This window comes from Quercus lobata, chromosome 3 (assembly GCF_001633185.2).
Source record: "Quercus lobata isolate SW786 chromosome 3, ValleyOak3.0 Primary Assembly, whole genome shotgun sequence".
Lineage (NCBI taxonomy): Eukaryota > Viridiplantae > Streptophyta > Magnoliopsida > Fagales > Fagaceae > Quercus > Quercus lobata.
In genome coordinates this window covers 3725732-3748698 of record NC_044906.1, presented here as the reverse complement: position 1 = coordinate 3748698, position 22967 = coordinate 3725732, and the positions used below count along the sequence as shown (strand labels likewise).

Here is a 22967-nt window from a genome sequence, read left to right as displayed (position 1 = left end):
CAGCCTGCTTTGTCACAAAAATGATCAACACTTTCCCTTCTGAAATATTCTTTTTTACTTAAAACCTTGAAATCCAGTACCTCTGATTCCAATGACTCACACAACCCCACAAAACCCATTCCTACAAAGAACAACTACAAAGACCAGTTAAAAGGAAACAAGTGTTCAATACTGATAGTGAAAATTTTGATAAACAATAGGGAAAAAAAAAGTATATTGTGTTTTTCAGAAGTGCCAAACATAGACTAAACTCTGAAAGCAAAAGAGGTAATTACAATACATGTAAATCATCAAAGAAAAATGAAGATTAATTTCAAGTCAATGCAAGCATATACACTACATCACCCATCATAATTTTTTTCGCAAAGATGGCTGTGCTTAAGATTTGAACTTGCACACCTTTGGTTAACCAATCATACAATTAGGAGTTCAAACACATCAAGTTAAGCCCAACTTCCTACTACTAAGACTCAGCTCTTGCAAAAAATTTATAGAACTCAATATTGGCTCGAGCTTCATTCCAGTCTCAATATTCTGGTTGGAGCTCAGCTCATGCAATACTCAACTCTCTTCCAAGCTGATTGCAAGCTCCAAAAAACTTCTAAATGCTAGCTGTTTTGAGCATTTAAACTTCGAAAGCTGATGAGCTCTACATCAAGGGTAAGGTAATTGCACATAAGTGATGGCTTTTTATTATAGGAATGGCTACTCTTTTCATCATTTGTTTGCAAAAGGAGAACCAGTGAGAGAAAAATTCATCTTATACATGAAAAGCTTACAGAGAGATGACAAAATAATGAAAATAATAAAATAAAAAATAAAAACAGAAAAGTTTAGAAGACTGTGCTGTCTATGCTTGATTCCTAAAATGAAAGCATCAGATCAGTTTGAGAAGAAGAATATTCCCTCAGATCTATGATGGAGAACCTCTATCAAGCCAGCACACCAGCTGAGCATAATGGTGTCTAAGCCCAAAAGTCAGAACATAGTTCAAGCACAGGTCATCTTGCTTAACAAACAAGCCAAGCAAACTTTGATCAAGCTGCTTGCAAGCAGCTTGGCTCTTTTTTAAACCCTACAGTACACTTGAGAACAGCTCTTCACATGTACCTACCACAAGCAAGAAAAGAGTTGGAAGAACAGGTTTTCTAGCATTATTTTAAATAAAATCAGAAATATCAAAGGTAAGAGACATTAAACACTTCAGAAAACTGAACCCCAACCACAAACTAAAAAAAATCCCAACATCAAATATGGACAAAAAATCCTTAAAACTGCAAAGGTGTAACTTCAGAGGCATTTAGTAAAGTTTCAATGAAGAAACAAAAAATAAACTAAACGTCAGCACTAAACTGCATTTAGGACTATTCACTCAAAATGTAACAAAATTTAATTAACAAAGATTTTTTTTAAAATGTCATAGATATAAATCTCCAGAAACACTTTCTAATGGCTCAACCAAAAATTGGAAACTCATGGGAAAGAAGCTTCAATGCTCAAAGGTTTTACCAGTCCCATTTCCCATTAAAACAAAAGAAGCTCAGGGAAAAGAACAAATGGTCCCCTTGGTTACAGTAGCCACAAAATTTTTCACCAGACATGCCAAAGAAAATCTTTTAGTCTGTGTGTGACTTACAAATAAAAAAACAAAAAGAGTGAAATGATTAATATAGTTTATCCATTGCAAAGACCTAAGGGTTTGTATGAATCAAACAACAAATTAAGGATCAAACAGCTGGTGTGGTGAGTATGACAGTCACAATGCTGTAGAATAAATTGAGCATGTCAACATGAGATACTTACATATACATAGAAGAAGGTAAGCAGGCACCGCAAAAACAGTTTAAGGAAAGACATGATTATCATATTGAAAGGATACTTAAGTAAGGCACAAGGACAGAATTTTCAGGGACAAAATGGTTTTGTAATCCTGTTCCATCATAATAGACCGAGCAATGAGATAAATCAAGTGCTCAGGGTTGGGAAAACAGAGGATGCCTTTCACAAAAACCTGGAGAAGTTACAAAATAACCATCCAAAATCCGGGAGAAGTATTGGATAATGACTACTTGAATATGTTTCTCTATAATGGTTTATAATAAACTTCACACAGGATTCATCACCACAAATGACCATGACATTAGTAGCTAAAAAAAAAAAATCAATAAAAATGCAAACAATTTACACATCACCTACCTGGCCTCATTTCAGAAAAGAAATACAGAAGAATTTCTTGAACAAGATTCAGATCAATAGCAGCTACCAGAACCAATACCAATTATGTAGAAAACTGCAGCAGAACATGCAACATTCAGTCCACATCCACAAATGCAGTGCAGTCAATGTCTTGCAGGGTGATATTCCCCATATATAAATCATTTAGGTGATGAGAACAGAGAGGGAGGCATTTCCGATTGAGACTTTCATGAATTACACCCATCCCTGGGACCCACTTGTCCTCAACAGATGGGTTCACAGTCAAATGGTTCTGCAGTAACCGTACCCGATAATAAAAAGTATCCATTCTGTCACAGAAATAACTGATACAGGAACATGAAGGCTCATCAGAAGCCAACCTGATCAAAGCCAAAGATAAAGCCCCATCAACAGGCCTTGGATCTGAAAGATTTTGATCTCCCATCATTTTAACCTCTCTTTCTGTGGGGAAGTACACTTCTTCATTTCCATTAAAATCAGAGACCTTCAAATCTTTAGTGTAATGCTTAATGGCTTCACGTTTGGTGATTCATGCTTCTCTGCTAGTGTCAAAATGCAAGAGAACCTCAAGTGATAAGTTTCTACAGTTTTAACCATCTTGAAGTTGTGACAGCAGCAGAAGAAATCAAGCCACCTTCTCCCTACACCTGCATACCACTTGATAATATCAGTATCTTCAAGAGCAATGAGTAACTTGATCGGCCTAGGGCAACCCATGTTATTTGTAAAACCAGCCATCTTAACTGCCTTCCTAACAAGTTCTATTGGTGCATCAACTTTCATACACAGCCTCATCATATCCTCAACCATGCACTTAGCATATTTCCATTCCTCTTCCTCCTCCACTCTCTTTTCTTCTTTCTCTAATGCTTTTCTAGCTTGGACCGGACTCAAATACTTGTCAACTTGCTCTTGAAACTTATCATAAGCATTAACCAGCTCTTGGGGTAATTGATCTCTAATGTGCCTTAAAGAGAGAAATCGCCTGCTGTAAGCATCCGATGCCATTCCCAACGCTCTTCCAAGGAACCCAAGAAATCTTGGACCACTTCATCAGTCCAAGTTCTGAAGATTTCTCATTTTTCAATTTGAAAGTCAAATTTAAACCCATCACTTTGCTTCAACTTCTTAAAAACATGCTGCAATATCTTCATCCCCAGTATCTTCCTATTCCTCTCTCTAGCATTTTTAAATTCTAAAGCTCTAACTTCCTCCTGCCTAAGGTACTTCTTCCATGCATGCCCTAATTGCTTTCTCCGTCATGGGAGGATGCAAAACTGAAGGTGGAACTGCCTGTAGTTCCATACCTAGAAAATTAAATTATTCTCAGATATCACACTATGAATTGCCGTCTTCATTTTATCAACCCTCAAATCCAACCTACCTTCTAAATATTTCAAAACCCAATTCTTAAAGTCCATGGTCAACATTTTCGATCCCGATGTTATCACTAATATTTCATCCAAATACCTGACCACATACAACTTCACTGGCTTATAAAACAGGCCAGACATCCAAACAAGCTGTTCCGATTTAAACTTTGGATTCTCCGGATTTTTCTGAAGACGCATATCTGGAATTTCTTTATCAAACCCATTAAAGTAAATATTAATCAAAATTGAACACAACCCGCTTTCTTGGGGAAAACCCCTTCCTAAAGTAACAACCACCCAATTCAATTCCCACCACCTCACACTCAGACAGCCTCTTTATTAAACCAATCAAAGAATCATCTTTTATTTTCTCTTCAAAAAACAAACACAACTTATTTACATGCCTATCATCAAACCTTTCTCTATCAAATGTGACACTAAACCACCAACTAGGATTCTCTACCGAGTTCTTAAGGTACCTAATGGCGGTGTGGCGTCCCATACAGACACGCCCACCATAAGAAAAAGGTTACAAAGCGTTCATCATACAGAATTTCCAACACCATCCTAATAGCTTCAATCAAAACCTTTAATTTCAAGTTGGACAAGACCAAGGACTCACCTTTCTTTCTTGAGGGCATCATCGTGACACAACAAGCTTCAATATCGAACCGATTCTCGCAGACCTGGCGGCCCATTTCTTCGATATCAAACCGCCTGGAGTCTGAGTTGAGAAGAGACTGTGAGTTGAGGGCATTGTTGGGTTGTGAGGAAGTGAGGTTTTGGCAGGCGGTGAGGAGGACATTGGGCAAGGCAGGACATTTGAGACAAGACTGGAGAATGTGCCGTGTGGGTATTGAGTGAGAACTAAGGCTTTGAGTTGGGGTTTTGTGAGGGTTTCTGTGTAGGGATGGCAATGGGGCGGGGCGGAGCCGAAGAATGAGATCTTCGCCTCCGTCCCGCATGGATTTTTCTTGCCCCATCTCCACCCCGCCCCGCCCCGCATAACGGGAAAAATTTCTTACCCCATCCCCGCCCCTTAAGGCCCCGCGAAGACCCGCGAAGCCCCGCCCTACACCGTAAAACTTTATTTCTTGTTAATTTTCCCTAAAACTATTACCATTTTTTCAAATAAAATGACATGTTTCAATAATAAAAATATACTTGAAATTATAAATAAATTTATCCTATCAAATCAAACTAATTTTTAGCAAAAACTAAATAATATTATCTAAATGTTTAACAAGACAATATCACAACAAAAATCTCATAACATGATAAAATAAAATTTTAACAAGCTTAAAGAAACAGTGTTGTTAAGCAGCCAAATGCCCACACAAAATTACAAAAACAATGACACAGACACATATTTAGAGCCACAGAGCCGTAACTCATTAAAAAAAATTATATTATGTTCATGATGAAAAGTAAGTTGAGAAAGACCGTATGAATCATGAATGAAATCATCAATTCAATAGTATATATTCTGGAATTGATTAAAATGAGAAAAAAAAAAATTGAAATGATTTTACACTGATGCTCTGCTTTTATACACGAGTTAACAGAGCTAAGAGGGAAAACCAATAATCTAACTAACTCTTAACAGACTAACTAACTCTAATAATCCAGCTGTACACTCCTTAATCCTCTCACGTGTTTGCTGTCCCACGTGCCAATCACTTAAGTTAAGTGATGTCGTTTTCCTTTCATCTTTCCTTTCTTCTTTTTCTTGTGCACTCTGTCGTTTAGATCATCACTGCAGCAATTGTGTCGTTCTTCTTTCTTTGTCTTCATGCCTTCTTTCTCAATCACATATTCAACACTCCCCCTCAAGTCATGATTTGCAGAATCATTGACTTGGCTAGTTGAAGTCTTCAGATTTGGGGAGTAAATATCAAACAATCCCAGACAGTTGATCAACTTGCTAAAAGCTGGAAATCCTAAAGCTTTGGTGAAGATATCTGCTGTTTGAAATTGACTTGAGACATGAAAAGTTTTAATTACACCTTCTGTTATCTTGTCCCTGACCAAGTGACAGTCAACCTCTATGTGTTTTGTTCGCTCGTGGAAGACAGGATTTGCTGCTATATGCAATGCAGCTTGGTTATCACAGAAAAGCTGAGCACTGCATGGATGATCAACTTTTAAGTCTCTTAGTAATTGAAGAACCCACACAATTTCACAGGTTGTTGTAGCCATTGACCTGTACTCTGCCTCTGCTGAAGACCTAGAGACTGTACTCTGCTTCTTGGACCTCCATGAGATTAAAGAATCTCCCAAAAACACACTGTAACCTGTGATTGATCTTCTGGTGTCAGGGCAGCCAGCCCAATCAGCATCACAGAAAGCCTTTACTTGCATTGTGGAGTTGCTGGAGAAAAACAAACCTCTGCCTGGAGTGCCTTTCAAGTACTGCAACACCCTATTGACTGCCAGCATATGAGGCTCTCTTGGTTCAGCTAGAAATTGACTCAACCTATGCACTGCATAAGTGATGTCAGGTCTGGTTAAGGTGAGATAGAGCAGTCTTCCTATTAGTTTTCTGTACTGACTTGCATCTGGAATCAGCTTGCCTGCATCTTTTGAAAGATGTAAATTTTGTTCCATTGGAGTCCTAAGTGGTTTAGACCCCAAGAAGCCTGTATCATGCAGAATTTCCAAACAATACTTCCTCTGGTTCAAACTTATACCCTTTTCACTTCTAGCAACTTCTAAACCCAAAAAATACTTCAATAAGCCTAAGTCTTTTAAGCCAAACTTATTATCAAGTAACTGCTTCAAGTCAGCAATGCAGCTAGGATCATTTCCTGTGAGCAAAATGTCATCTACATATACTAGTAAAGCAGTGAAAGAAGTTCCTTTAGTGTATGTGAAGAGAGAGTAATCTGCCTTGGATTGGATAAAACCAAAATTCAACAAGGTGGAAGAGAACTTAGCAAACCATTGCCTAGAGGCCTGCTTTAAGCCATACAGACTTTTGTTGAGTTTGCAAACCAAAGGACCAGAATTAGAACCAGAAAGACACTCCCCCTTGCTGTGAAAACCAGGTGGAAGGCTCATGTAAACTTCTTCATCCAAGTCACCATGAAGAAAAGCATTGTTTACATCCATTTGGTGAAGAGCCCAACCATTCACAGCAGCCAAAGACAATACCATCCTGACAGAAACAGATTTGGCTACAGGGGAGAAGGTATCAGTGTAGTCAAGACCCTCCCTTTGTGTATATCCTTTGGCAACCAAACGAGCTTTATGTCTTTCAATAGAACCATCAGATTTATACTTAGTCCTAAAGACCCATTTACAGCCAATAGGAATCTTGCCAGGAGGAAGGGAAGTTAAGGACCAAGTGTTGGTAAGTTCAAGGGCTGCAATCTCCTTATCCATAGCAGCTCTCCAATCAGGGGATTGAACAGCCTCTTGGAAGGAAGAAGGGTCAGGGGAGGTGGAATCAATGGCCATGACAAACTTCTTGTAATGTTTATTAAGGTTGGAATAGGTGAGACAAGCAAATATGTCATAAGGGAGGCCAGGTGAAGGTGAAAGTGGGCTGGAGGTGACAGATTTGCAAGAATAATCCTTTAGGTAAGATGGAGGGTTATGTGATCTAATGGATTTCCTGAGAGGCCTAGAAACAGGTATAGAAACAAGATCATGCTCAGAATCAAAAACAAGTGGAGTGACATGTGGAATTGGGGAAGGTAATGGAGAAATTGAAATCTGATCTGCAGAAACATTATCTGCAGAATCAGTGAGTGTAGCTGGACTTTCATTTAAGAAGGTGGAATCTGAAACACAAGAATCGGGAACAGAAAGAGGCAAAACAAAAAAAGCTGAATCAACAGAGGAAGAATCATTAAGGTTCTCAATTGAAGAAGAAGATCCAGATGCAAAAGGAAAGATGTGTTCATAGAAAATCACATCTCTAGAGACAAAAATGGAATTTGTTGCCAAATCCATGACCTTGTACCCTTTAATACCATTGGGATATCCTAAAAAAATACATTTTCTTGCTCTTGAGGCAAATTTGTGTCGGTTTTGACAAAGTGTGGAAGTAAAGCATAGACAACCAAAGGTTCTCATATGGACATATGAAGGAGATGTGTGAAAGAGCATTTCAAAAGGAGTTTTGTTTTGTAAGTGTTTGGAGGGTAATCTGTTGATGAGATAGACTGCAGTGAGGATGCAGTCACCCCACATTTTTAAAGGCAAGGAAGAATGAAACCTCAAGGCCCTTGCAACATTTAAAATGTGTTGATGTTTCCTCTCAACAATTGCATTTTGTTGAGGGGTCTCAACACAAGTTAATTGATGCAAAATACCCTTTGATTTGAAAAAATCTTTCATAAAGAATTCTGTCCCATTATCACTTCTAAGACATTTGATTTTTGTACTAAATTGTGTTTCAACCATGTTGGAAAAATGTTCAACAAGACCCTGTGTTTCTGATTTGGATTTAAGTAAATAGACCCAAGTACATCTAGAGTGATCATCCACAATGGTAAGAAAGTATTTGTAACCTTCAATAGTTGGAACTGAAAAAGGTCCCCAAAGGTCACAATGCACAAGATCAAAGATACAATTAGAGACATGATTGCTATTAGGAAAAGATAATCTCTTTTGTTTTGCAAAATGGCAAATGTCACAACAGGCTGCTTTATTAGGATTTAAACCAGATACAAACTTATTTAGTAATGACAATTTTGCATAAGAAGGATGCCCTAAACGAAAATGCCACAAATCAGCATTATTGACAGTGTTATTACTAACAGAAGGAATAGAAATAGGCATCTGTGATGAAGCAGCAAGGACAGATGAAGGTGGAGGACTTTGTTGCAGAAGATAAAGGCCCTTTGATGCTTTACCCAGTCCAATCATGTTCCAATTGGCCAGGTCCTGGATAAAGCAAAAAGAACCAAAGAATACAAGGCAACAAAAACATGTTTTAGTGAGTTGGCTGACTGATATGAGATTAAAAGTAAAAGAAGGGACACAAAGAACCCCATAGAGAGTGAGTTGATCTGAGACATGAACTGTGCCTATGTGAGTAACTAAAGCTCTCTCTCCATTAGGTAAGTAAACGTGAGTGTTAATGGTAGAAGTAATGGAGGTTAAGCAAGCTACTGAATGAACCATATGATCTGAGGCACCAGTATCAATGATCCATTCATTGGTTTTATGAGCATGCCTATCAACTATATGTGCAGAAAAAATGGAATGGGAAAAGTTTGGAGGCAACTAGAAGGGATTACCTGAAAAGTTTGCAAGATAAGGCATGGAAGAACTGGGGCCAGTAGCAGCATTAGCACCATTCAGTGGAGACTGAACTGAAGCAGCTTGGTGATGAGGGGCCTGAGAGCCATTTGACTGAGAAGAAAGGTAAGAAAGTAACTGCTCACATTGGCTCTGAGTGATAGGACACTGAGGTGCATTGAATTGAGATTGGACTGCCCTGAATTGAGGCTGTGGCATGGTCAATTGTGGTGCATAATGCATCTGATCAGGTTGGTTATGAAAATTTGACATAGACTGAGAAACAACATTCCCAAAACCACCATTGTTGCAAAAGAGATTTCCAAATGAAAGAAGAAAGGAAAGATGAAAGGAAAACGACATCACTTAACTTAAGTGATTGGCACGTGGGACAACAAACACGTGAGAGGATTAAGGAGTGTACAGCTGGATTATTAGAGTTAGTTAGTCTGTTAAGAGTTAGTTAGATTATTGGTTTTCCCTCTTAGCTCTGTTAACTCGTGTATAAAAGCAGAGCATCAGTGTAAAATCATTTCAATTTTTTTTTTTCTCATTTTAATCAATTCCAGAATAGATTTCTCTCTCAAATAGTTTCCAGAAGCTTTCTTTAATATGGTATCAGAGCTTCAATAGTTCATCAATGGCTTCCGTCTCTAACGCTGCTTCAGATTCTGAAACTCTTCCAAGCGCTTCTGGTACTGAGAATCGTAGATCATCCAATCAAGCTCCTTCAATGGATGATATGAATACCAATCCTTCGAGCCCTTATTTCATTCCACCATCTGATGTTGTTCTGGTTTCTCAACCGTTGATCGGTCCAGAAAATTATCTCAGTTGGTCGAGGGCTGTGTTTCTATCTCTCAGTGGTAGGAACAAATTTGGCTTTCTTGATGGTTCAATTTCTACACCTGATCTCTCTCATCCTTTGTATAATGCATGGCACAGAGCAAACACTACAATCCTTTCATGGATGGTGAATTCCTTGAGCAAGGATCTAGCTACCAGTGTTATGTATATTCACACTGCAAGGGAATTATGGATTGACATGCGTGATAGGTTTTCTCAGCCAAATGTTCCAAGATTCTTCGAAATTCAGAAAGAAATTTCGAAACTTTCACAAGGTTCCTTATCGGTGAGTTCCTATTTCACTAAATTCAAGATTTTGTGGGATGAACTTGTGCATTTTCAGTCCTTTTCTGCCTGTACTTGTATTTGCACTTGTGGTTCTCAAAGAAATCAATTGTGTGCTCAGCAAAAGGATCAAGTCTTTCGATTCCTTATGGGACTAAATGACAGTTACTCCACTGTTACTAGTCATATTTTAATTACTGAGCCATTACCTGCTTTGAACAAAGCATATTCCTTGATTTTACAAGAAGAAAAGCGTAGGCAAGTTGGTCAAGCTGATTTGGTCATTGAACCAACAGCTTTATATGCTAATAACCCTAATTCAAAGGGGTATCAAGGTCATCAAGGATGGAATCAAGTTAATCAAGGCTGGAATCAGGGTGTACCTCAGGGTAATCAAGGGGGAAAGAATGGCAATGCCAAGAAGGAAAGGCCTGTGTGCACTCATTGTGGATTTGTTGGTCATGTAGCAGACAAGTGCTACAAATTGCACGGGTATCCACCAGGATATAAGCACAAAGGGAAGGCAGTGGCTAATCAGGTTTCCAGCAGTGGCAATGGATCATTTGGAAATCTCTTTTGCAACAATGGTGGTTTTGGGAATGTTGTTTCTCAGTCTATGTCAAATTTTCATAACCAACCTGATCAGATGCATTATGCACCACAATTGACCATGCCACAGCCTCAATTCAGGGCAGTCCAATCTCAATTCAATGCACCTCAGTGTCCTATCACTCAGAGCCAATGTGAGCAGTTACTTTCTTACCTTTCTTCTCAGTCAAATGCACTCTGTCGTTTAGATCATCACTGCAGCAATTGTGTCGTTCTTCTTTCTTTGTCTTCATGCCTTCTTTCTCAATCACATATTCAACATGTTCACACGTGTATAGGTTTGTTAAGTTAGTTACAACTATGTTTTAGGTCTTTTGGTGTATATATATGTATAGATTGATTCAATCAATATATACGATTCTCATTTCAATCACAACTCAGTTTTCTTATAGTATATCCAAGGGAAGGAGGTAAGTAGAGAAGGTTGCCACCACACAACCAACATCCAAAACCTGAACTACCGCTGCAGCACACAGATCACTCTGGTCTCACTTGTAGTCATATTCCCCAACCTGAATATACAATAAAATTCAGTATGTTAAAAGTATGTATATATGTACATAGGTAGTAGTAGGAAGTTAATAAGTTAGCATAACAACAAGCTTTCTAGCTAGTCCTTTACTATAATGTTGACAAATCTTTAGCAACAGGTTATGTGGAATCTTGTAGTGGTGGAAGGGAATGTCTCTCTAGGTCTTCTCTTCTAGAAACTTCCAAAAACAGCAAATTCTTTTACATAAGAAAAATCACGGCATGGAAGTAACTCGTTGAATGTCAATGGGCACACAGTCATCCCAATTCCAAGGATCAAAAGTGGCGTTTCAATAAGAGCAACCTTGTTTGTAAATGCAGAAATACCTGCAAGCTTAAATTACAACAATATCAACCAGAAGAACACGAAGTTGCATAGCTCAGAAATATACCAAGGCATCTACAGCAGCATGCTCTCTAAGGATCATGATCCTGACGATTCAGCCTCAGAAGGTAGCAGAAATAAGCGAAGGTATGATGAGGATGATGGGGTTGGACCTGGTGGAGAAGGCTACTCTGATGATGAACCACAGCCAAAGTGAATTTATAAAGTCGGGGAATTTATGACTGATTCTGAGGATTTTAGTCAAAGGGAAATTTTCAACTTTGTTGCCAGTAAGTGATCATCTTTTTTCTTATACTTTACAAGTCATCATCAATTTTTTTTTTCAAGGACATATGCTATCTTTTTTTCTTTTTCTTTTTTTAATTGTTTACTTCAAAGTATTGTGCTAGTTGTACTTTAGAATTACCTGTTGACACTCACTTCAAAATCAACCAAAACTCAAAAATTAAAATCATACTATATTATTTTTCTTTTTTAGTTTTTTTTTTTTTAAATCTGGTTGGAGTAATACAAATTTTTCTTGATGTCTTGTTGGTGAACTTTTATATAGTGCAAGGATAGTATCAAATTCCAAGACACTTGAATCCATTCACTGAGGGAAGAGGGATAGTTACCAAGAATTTGAAGAACAGGACACCATGAGGATCTGGGTGATCTCCGCCATGATCTTTATGATTCAACCATAGAAGGTAGCAGAAATAAGCAAAGTCGTATGAGGATGGCGGGGCTGGACCAAGTGGAGTAGGCTACTCTAGTGAGGAAACCCCATCCAAAGACTTGTAGGATGTATGGCTGATTCTAAAGAATTTAGTTCGAGGAATGTTTCGACTTCTTTACCTGTAAGTCATCATCTTTCTTCTTGCTATTACAATTTACAAGTCTTGATGTTCTATTTTATTTTTTGGGCAGGGGAATCCAATGAAATGAAAGTGTGGGTTTGATTATCGGATTTAAATTGGCATGATAAAAAATTTAAATTTATCATATGTATAAATTGGAGTTCTTCTTTTTAGACTTCTACCCGTTTTTGTACATATACTAGCATTGAGAGAGGGAAAAAAAGAAAGTTCAAGTATTGTGCTTGTTCACATTACCCTTTTGGCACTCACATCCCAATCACCACAAACTCAAAAATTAAATTCATTCCATATCACTTTTTTTTTTTTTAAGTTTTTTCATCAGGTTTGAATAATACAAAATTTTCTTCTTGACTTGTTGGGGCACTTTTATATATTAGAAGGAGGGGATCCAAGAAACTTGAAGCCAATAGCAGTGGTAAGAGGGAAAGTGACAAGAGCGACATTGAAGAATTAGCCTAGGAGGGTCCCTCCTTGGCACTCGCCAAACTGGTCAGGAATTAACCAAGGGTTCCTTTTTGCTGTGTCACTGTGTATGTATATGTGTGGCTTTGTTTAATTGGTTTTTATAGAGTTTAAGCCGTGGCATCAGTGTAGAGAAGTTAAAGATTCTCTTGTCCCAAGCATTTGTGCTATTTTGTAATCTCCTATTTCCTTAGTGAAATTTTCTGTTAGACACTATCCGTGGATATAGAGTTAAAGCTGAACCACGTAAATCTTTGTGTTCCATGTGTAAATATCTTTTCTATTTATATTTCGCATAACATACTGTTATTTTGTAACATAAAATAACCTACTATTAGAATAAGCCACAAACGGTATGTGCCTGATATCATTAGGTTATATGCAGATATGGGCAGAAAACATGCTGAATTCAAGTGTGACAACCTAACTTATGACCAAGCCTTTATGCAAAGTTCATAGGCTTGGCCATGAGCAAGTGTCTCACCGATTGAGTGAAGTTCGATTTTTATGATTACTCGAGCAAATATCACACAAAGTTCGATCAATCTTTCTGTTTGAGGCATTTTAAGTTTCGCGTAATGGTCTAGTTGAGTGAAGCTTGAGCAAGGTAATTTCCATGAGCGAAGCATCTAATAGCGCAATGATGATAAATGTTTTGGTTTTCATTAATAAATCTATGGAACCAAACAATTTAAAATTTTCACCTTATATTATGCTTCGCATTATGGACACATACCAATTCATAATGCACCCAAATTGAAACATGTTTTTAAGGTTTGGAAAATTAATAATAAATTAGAAAAAGGTCAAACCTAGTTAACAGTGGTTTGACCATTAACGAGGGATGACCTTGACCTCTAAAGTTGGCTTTTTTACTACGTTCTTTCAAGCTAATTTTTGCGTTGTGAACTCATTCTTGCATTTGTGCTTTTCTTATGACACCATTCTCCATACCTCTTTCACTGGGATGTTTTCGTGCATTGGCTTCCAAACTCAAGCTGGTCTCCATTCTCTCAACATAAGTTTGAGGGGGCTATTAGAATATAAGAGCAGTTGGGCCATTGCTCTAAGCCTCTAAGTTTCTTGTATATTTATATATTCAAACCTTGAAAATGACAAGAAGTGGTAGTTGTCCTAAAAGGCTATTGTCCTTATGTGATTGCATTTTCAAACTTATCAAATTGTGATATACATTGATGATTGATGACATATAACACCAAAAAAAAAAAAAAATTATTGCTGGATATGAGTAAATGATGCTTGTATTTCTTCTAGTGTACGCCCCTTAGTCTCTGGAACTATTTTACCGATAAATAAAATTCCCACACCACATATAACTGCAAATATGAAGAATGTCCCTGAAATGATTTGCCCAAAACCATCATTAAATTCATTTTAAAAAATTAGTGTATACAATATAATCTAGATGAAGTTTGATTATAAGAGGCATCACCTGCTGAGCTCCACTCAAATAAATAGTTGAAAGTGTAAGAAACAACCCAAGAACCAGTCCAGCTGACCAATGTGACAAGGCTCCCAGCTAAACCCTTTATATTTATTGGAAATATCTGGGGGGGGGAACAAAAACATTAATTAATTTCAAGCTAATGTCTTGTTGTAATGTCACACTCTTGCTTAAATTTGTAATAGTTATGGAGCAGAAAAATGAAGCTTAACAAAAGTGGTCATACCTCAGACATAATAATCCATGGTATTCCTCCCATGCCTAGCTCAAAAGAGCCCAAGTATACCTAATTGCATAATTATATGATCAATACACAACTGGACAAGTAACACATGAAAACTTTATGCTCAATTGCTCAATAACTCAAGTTCCCATTGTGACTTACTCGAGCCAAAACTTTGTGTTCCCTAGCAAATGTTGTATGTTTAAGGCATGGGAGAGATAAAGCAAACAAAAATGGATCTTGGTTGTTAATCAGATGTGTATTGCACAGCAGTTGACGTTTTAAGATATAGGCAAGCATTGCTGCCAAGGCCTGACCAGTGACTCTTTGTTTTGGGAGCAATAAGGTCAACTTGCTAGGACTTTGGCTTTAATTACTTTGATTTATTTGAAATTGCTTACAACTTGCTTAATGTAGTAGAAAAAACTACTGCAGAAATTCCCATCTTAGATTTTTCTTTTTTATTCTTTTTTTTTTGAAAAACAAAATAGGAGGAAAGTAAAACCTTTCTTCTGGTATTTAAATTTAAAAAAATGAAAAAAAAAATTCCTTATAGTTAGTTTGCATTACCAACACACCAATAAGCACCAAAATGGGAATGAGCTCCTTCCCTCTTTGCAGATCCTGCTTATGAAATTTTCAACTTTTTAGGATGAAGTAATAATTTAAAAATAATTAAACACATTATAGATATTTATAAAGTCTGCTTAATATTTAACCTGCAAGAAGAATGAGAATCCAGTGAGGACACAACCTAAGCAAGCTCCAGTCGCAGATATCTGCAGGCATTGGCAGAATTCAGTATTGGATTGTCAATTAACTACAAACATATATTGAATTTTGCACAGCTCTGACCATTAGAAGTGGTCGTCTTCCACACTTATCTATCAAGAGTACTCCTAAAGTTGTCATTAGAATCTGCAGAGGAATGATTGCTGAATTTCAGAAAAGAAGAAAGTTATAAACCATATATAAAAAGAATTACAAACCTGAACAACTGCTGCTAATATAGTCCCAATCTTACTTGAAAAACCTGTCACACAACAACTATTATGTCTTCATTTCTCTATGATTTGTTTCTTTCAACTAACCATAAGAAATTACAATAGTCACATTATTTACCTGCTGACTCAAATATAGAACTTGTATAAAATGCAAACCCATTAAGTCCTCCAAATTCTTGAAATGCCATCAGCCCAACTGCAACCTAAAACAGTTTCAAATTTTCTTGACACCACAAAAGATATTGAAGGAAATAGGCAACACGTAAGAATAATTGATAGTGCTTACTATGATTGAACAAGCATATTTTCCCTGGAATAGGTGCAGAACTCCATCTTCAGATATCCATCGAAAGTTTTCGGTATATTCCTGAAAGACGAGGAAAGCCAATTGCATTACTTGTTTTCAATGTTAGCTGCTCCTTCATGAAGTTTGAACAAAAAAAAATTACAATGATATCAGCTGCTTCTTGAGAAATATCAGCATTTTCTCCCCTAAGGAATTGCAGCCTAACTTCAAACTCTTCTAAACGTCCGCATTTGGCCTGCATGTAATGAGACTCATTACTCATCATATGAATATGCATAGTGATGAAACTCTATTGCTTCATTAATTCCTAAACTAGAATTACATTGTTAAATTTGGTTTTCACTTGTTTTCAGCTTTGACAAGTACCAGGAAAAAGAAGAATAAGCAAAATTTGCTCCCTTCTTGGTTAATGCACCATGTAAAAGCCAACCTGAAAAAGAAATCAAGAATACATTGAACTGGACTCACCAACCATCTAGGAGACTCAGGAATGAAAAATAGGCCAAGCAGATGTGCTAGACACGGAATGATTCCTGAAAAATGAAAATGATGTCACATACAAGCCAAGTTCATGGAGCTTTGTTTTGATTGATTAACAACTATACAAGACCAACCTATTAGAGCCAAGGTGCGCCAATTGACAAGAGAACCAATAAGAAATGTGAGAGCCTTGCCACAACCTATCATCAACTGAAAAGTGGATAATACACAGGCACATAAACGATGAAGCTAACTTCTAATTCAAATCAATGATCAGACCATCTACCTGACTAAGTGATGTAAATGATCCCCTAACATTCTTAGGTGTAATTTCAGCAATATAAACAGGAACCTGTAAAAGAATTTTTAAAAATCATTCTTCATCACTTGGATAAATGATCAAATTTGATGTTCAAACTTTGTAATCATAATTACCACATAAGAAAGAATCCCAATTCCACATCCCACCAAAAATCTTCCAAGGTCAAGCCACCAAGCATCCTGTTAAATCACAAATTTTATGTTATGACCTTTTTTCTACTTTTTAATATCATTCCCTTTTGTTTGATTCCACCTAAACAATTAATTATCCACCATGGTTCCTGACCCAGCCTTCACTTTTTATCTTTAATTATGTCTTTTTATTATTTGATCCTTATATAATCATTACAATCAGATAGCCTGTAAACTGTGAAATTATACCCAAAGGAACAACAAGTATTGCAAATATCCTACTTGGTGACATGTTTTGAAGTATATCTAGAATTTGAGCTTGAAATTCAAACAAACACAATGAATTAAATATGACTTCTTCTAATGTTAAACCCAAAGCTATTCTTCAAAATTGGGGAAAGAATGTAGGCTGCAAATAATCAAACATAAGTGAAAAGAAAAGGTGTTAGAATTGATGTTGGGATTATGAGAGAAAGAGAGAGAGAGTACAAAAATTAACATCCTTTAACTTGGTGGCTGATATCCACAGCAAAAAGCCTTGAGATTCTACGCCTTTACTATATTAAACTATATATTATAATGAGCCCATTGAGATTAACCCTAGGCTAAACATAAAATGACCTAGAGTATAGTACAAGTTAGGCTTGCAATATAAGCATCATAATATAAGTAGTAAGTACAATAATCTGGACAGATATCTCTAGCAACTTCCTTTAAACTCAATGTGAAAGCTTGAAGATATCTTGAATTTGAAATGTGGGATCATGAAGGAAAGTGTGACCATATAGGACCATATTGGACATTGAATGAACCAGGCACGATGTACAATGGAACATGTGAGGTAGTTAATGTTAGTAATGACGGGATGTTGGAGAAAAACTGCATTGGTGGACAAAGGAAAATGGTAGAGGAACAATCACCAGAAGATGGCATATGCAAGAAAAATGACAATGGTATGACAGTCAGTGACAAATAGTGGTTAGAGGACGTCGACACAAATAGCCTGAGGAGAGGAGCACGGCTAGTCAGAAGACACCAACAAAGGAAAGCATCATGGGATTTGAAAGATAATAGCGTACTCATAAGAGTCAAAAGACATTGGTAGGGAACAATGGAATATTTCAAGAATCAAAATATTCTATTAGGATTTAATAGATAATTTAATAATTGGGGGTATTTTCTCGTTTTCAACACTTAAATGGGAAAAATTGTTCAGTTTTTAATTGTGAACTGCCCCAAAAATAAAGAGAAAAAAGGCTTTTTCTCCTAGATATATGAACCCTAAATTAATCATAGAATAAATTTGGTTAATTTAGGCATGTAATACAAAAATTGTAATACTAACACAATAAATTTGGACAGGCGTTTCTAACAAAAATAAAATTTAAATAGAGGAATAGGTCCTAAAAGAAGTGTTAAAATGGAAAAAAGAAAAGCAGATTACACCTTTGCAAATACTATTGCAAGCCACCCGAGGATGCAGAATGTTTCTGAAACTCCCATTGCCTGTTTTACAAGATAAACTAATATTAATTAGTTGAAAATGTTGGTAGATTGTGAAACTGAAAATTTAGAGGTTTCAGAATTATTTAGTGTATGAAATAACTTACACCTTTCCTACCAATGAAATCCGCAATTTTCCCACTAAATACTGCACCTAACATTGCTCCAATTGTCAATATTGAACCAAAAATTGAATACTGCACCATATGTGAAAACAGAAATGAGGAAAAATGAATCTAAATCAAGGAATGAATCAGGCAGAAAAACAAATAACAAAATTGTGCACCTAAACCACTTTTATTAATGAAAAAATCCTTTGTACTAATCAACACATGACTTGCCTTACAATTATGCAAATCGATACAATCTTGTATTAAAAAATAAAGATAAACTATAAATTACCTCCTTATAGATTTCCTTATAACTTCAGTGGATTTAGTACTCATTTGACATCCCATTTTGAAATAGTAAATATAGTTTTTTAACCTCACTTCTTCTTCTTCTTCTTCTTTTTTCTATTAAAAATTTAAAACAGCCTCATTATTTTCATACCACAACTTTTTCAAACAATCCATCTTCAAAAGTTTTAAATAAAATTTTTTTTTTTTTTTAAAGTTGTATGAAATGGTCACCAAGTGTCCTTTTGAGTCAACTAATAGTTCTGAAAGCATGGTTTTAAAAAAAACACAATTGATGAAAATTCATGAGAAGTGTTATTGATGTGAAAAGTTGTAGTGCAAAAACATAATTTTGCTTTAAAAACAACACTTTTTAAAAAAGTATCTCATAACTTCATGGTGTTGACCTAATCAGCTTTTAAGGCCTCATAATCTTGGGTTTGAAACCCTTAGCCTCAAAAGATTTCTTAGCTTGGAAAAAACTTCACTTTACATTTTTTTTTCTTTTTGATAATTCGATAGTTGGGGAAATGAGGATTTAAAAGCTAAACTTTTCTATTAGAAATAGGATAAACTTTCAATTGAGTTACAAGTTTCTTGACAAGAAAAACCATACAGTTGTAATGGGTGTAGGTCTTAAACATACTTGAAGAGCATACCCAAGTTTTAGCTTGGGCTAGCTACTGGCAAATTAAGCCCAACCCATAAAAGAGTTCATGCTCATGACTCATACGACACACCCTACACTATTCAGGTTGATTGCGGCTATTAAGACACTATGGTTTGTTCATCTTCCACACCCACCTCCCCCCCCCCAAAAAAAAAACCAAAATGAAGATTTTAATTTAATTTTTTTATTAGAATTACTAACTAATGACTCATCTATTCTTACCTTTCTCTCAAAAAAAAAAAAAAAAAAAACTAATCTCAGGCCTTTTTGATCGATCCTCCAAGGCTCATTACCCTCTTAAGATATCAATCTCCAAGTGGTTGACAACATCTATCATGATGCTTTTTTGAACCCCAACTCGTATTTTTCTAATACTATGTTAAAAAAGATACAACATAGCCATGATACCATGTGAAAATCGAGAAAAATAAATAAAATAAATGGAGAGAGAGAGAGAGAGAGAGAGAGAGAGAGAGAGATTGTGTGATTTAGAATAACAACCTGCCTACATCAACAACAAGAAAAAACTTTGATAACTACATATTTATGGTTAAAGATATCAAGGCCAAGTTCTTTGGAATTGAAAGAAGCTCTATTTCTCTTGATTACACACCAAATGGAATTGGACGGATCTTGAGTCTTGACAAGAAATTGAGCATTGATATCTTTAATATGTACAAAATTTTCTAACAATTTCTTATATATATATATATATATATATATAAACAATCACTCAAAAACTGTTTTTTTTTGGCTAAGTGAATCTATCAGTGTGAAATCCAAACATTGAACCACCACAAGATAAATGTGTATAAAGACTAAAGGCATTGTCTATTTAAATACTATTTAGATAATGTAATAAACTGTTTAAATACTACTTTAGTTAAACTTAACCTCCGCTGAAGTAAGGCCAAGGTCATCCTCAATTCCAGATTCGGATGGTGAAGAATATCCCACCTACAAAACAATCAAAAATGATAAATCATTAGCTTGAGTAGGAAAGAACTTCTATAGTAGTATAATACCATGATAAACTATGACTTTTTTCAAATACTAACGTGGTTAGGAAACAATAAATTTATTCGTTTAACCATTATTCTAACACCAAAAACCAAAAACTATTGATTGGAAAATGAATTTCCTTTACCAAATAATGGGTTCATCTTTATAGTACCCATTAAACTAAAATTACAACTTTAATGGGCCAAGAAAGCCTTTTTTTATAATCAGGCCCAGAAAGCCTTTGTAATACTGATAATTTGGATCCTTTGTTGTTAGCTCCACGTTTTGTTAGGGAACTTTGCCAATCTCGTTAGAGCCATTAGTGGGCATGGGTGTGTTGTGGGCCTCGATTGTAGGAGGGAGACAGAGAGAAGAGAGAGGACAGAAAAAGAGAGAGTTAAATTACTAATTTGGTCCTCCAATTATTAGGGGAAGCTCAATCTGGTCCATTAATTATTTTTTTTAGTAATTTAATCCATTAACTTTCAAAATCATTTCAATTTGATCCTTAAATATTCTCTTTGTTTAATTTTTAACAAGAATGAAGCATACAATAAAAGGTTATTGTGGGAAGTGTAAAAGTTACAAAATTAAATCATTTTTAACTATTACTTCTCTTCTTCCTCAAAAAAAAAAAAAAAAAAAAAAAAAAAACACTATTACTTCTCTCCTTTTTTGAAAAACGACTATTACTTCTCTTAAAAGTTAAATAGAGATGAGAATTATGGATGATTTTGACTTGATTTTAAATATTGAAACTCTAAATTGACTTAATTAATAGTTAAGAGTCTAAATTGAACTTTTTTTTTTTTGAGTAAACAAAAAAAAAAAGTTCAATGTATGAAGATTAAATTAGTAATTTAATCAAATAAGGGGAGAGAGAGAGAGAGAGAGAAAAAGAGAGAGAGAGATCACTAATGGCACAACAATGTATTATTTATTATTTAAAATGCTATATATTTGGCCATATACATACACAAAAAATAAATTTTGATTTGAAAAGTAATAAAGATATTAAATTGTCAGGTTTATAATTTAATGATCAAATTCAAAATTTTGAATTGAAGGGATCAAAGCCAAACTTACCTCAAGTGTTTGGAATTGGAAGTATAATTTTCCCATAACAATATTTAAATTTTTTATTCCTGGAAAATATATATAGAATTTCTTAACCCACATAAATATATAGAAACTAAGCATTAATTTGGGCCGGACACACCAAAAAAAAAAAAATACATAACAAAATCTAAATACTCAATACCCAAGCTTAAGTATATGTTTAAAAACAGCTTATTTAACTTTTTACTGAAAATATCATAAATAAAAGGTAAAAGTTAAATAAAAAAAGAAAGTGACTTACATGAGACTCGCAAATAGTAGAAAAAATAAATAAAAGTTAATAAGATAAGTAAATAATTCACATGAGATCTACAGATAGTAGAAAAATAGTAAGCAATAAGGTGGCTTATAAGTGCATTTCAAACAAGCACTCCGTGTTAAAAAAGCTCAATTAACATATTATGATATTTCTAATGAAGACGTTCAAGGTCCAAATATTTTACCCAACTATCAAATTATATATATATACCCAAACTTCAACAATGATGGCGATCCCATACCACCAAGGAAGAAGGAACGTTTCCTGGTTCCTGCAATTAACTAGTATAGAGAAACCAAACATACCTAAAGGTACTAAACCAAAAGAAAAGAGACCCCAAACCCAAACTCGAATCGTCCATCAATATGCTTCCCCCATTATCACCATATGTATGCAATACATTTTACCACTCAACTTATTAATTCAACAAAACCTTTAACTAAAAAAGGATAGTAATAGGTTCATCAAAAAAAGGATAGTAATAGTACTTACTGCACTTCCAAAAGTAAATGATCCACATACGGCCGCTAATGTGCTAAGCACAACAATAGGTGTGGTGGTTGATAAGGATTCACTTAGCTGCATACCACCATGATCACTACTGCTCCATTGATCATTATTATCAAGCTTTTGTTTGAGAAGTAGTGACCCTCTTGTTGTTGCTGCTTCTTCTTCCATGCTTTCTACTAAAATCACTTTCTTATGTGAGATGAAAAGTAAGGGATATTTCAATGGGATAAATTTGATGAGAGACTGACTGAATCAGCCGGAAGAAGTTGAAAAAAGATTGAGGAAAAGGAAAAAAAATGTATCAAATAGCACCTTATTTCAAAGTGATGAGCAATTCAGCACCACTATAGAGACTTGTGAGATGAAAAGACTTTTTATGTAAAGAGCATTCCGACATATATGATATAGAAATATCAGCATCAAAGTTTTATAATCTAACACTTACATGAATAGACAGTTGTCAATGAATTTATCAATAAATGGCCTATTTTTCTGGGGGGGTTTGTATTTGGGGTAGATTCCCTTGTCTTCACCGCTAAGAGCCAAAAAAATAAATAAATTAATAAATCTCTACCAAAGTTGTAAAAGTTTGACCCAATAAGAATGATATTAAAAAGAAAAAGGATCAATATACAGGTAATGAGAGAATGGGACCCTAACCCATCATTTTATAAAGTTAATTTCACTGCTTCTCTTGACAATATGCCTCTAGATTAGAAGCTGGAGAGCTCATTGTTAATAACTCTAATTAATTTTGGATCATTGAATCTAATCCAACTTAAATTTAAATAATTT

At 35.5% G+C, this 22967-nt stretch overlaps 1 protein-coding gene across 1 annotated transcript; it reads right to left on the bottom strand.

Annotated features, from left to right (window-relative positions):
- Positions 1-743: 743 nt before the first annotated feature.
- LOC115981815 (sugar transporter ERD6-like 5) lies at positions 744-22349 on the bottom strand. The gene is made up of 20 exons (XM_031104179.1): positions 22155-22349; positions 20177-20239; positions 18322-18411; positions 18158-18217; positions 16694-16759; positions 16545-16610; positions 16393-16468; positions 16247-16311; positions 15921-16013; positions 15758-15838; positions 15590-15674; positions 15457-15500; positions 15323-15385; positions 15187-15246; positions 15038-15091; positions 14471-14530; positions 14233-14347; positions 14040-14137; positions 2197-4330; positions 744-1110 (listed from the first exon to the last, which is right to left on the bottom strand). The coding sequence occupies exons 1-19, from the start codon at positions 22338-22340 to the stop codon at positions 4070-4072; spliced, it is 1686 nt and encodes a 561-aa protein (XP_030960039.1). The 5' UTR covers positions 22341-22349; the 3' UTR covers positions 744-1110; positions 2197-4069.
- Positions 22350-22967: the final 618 nt, after the last annotated feature.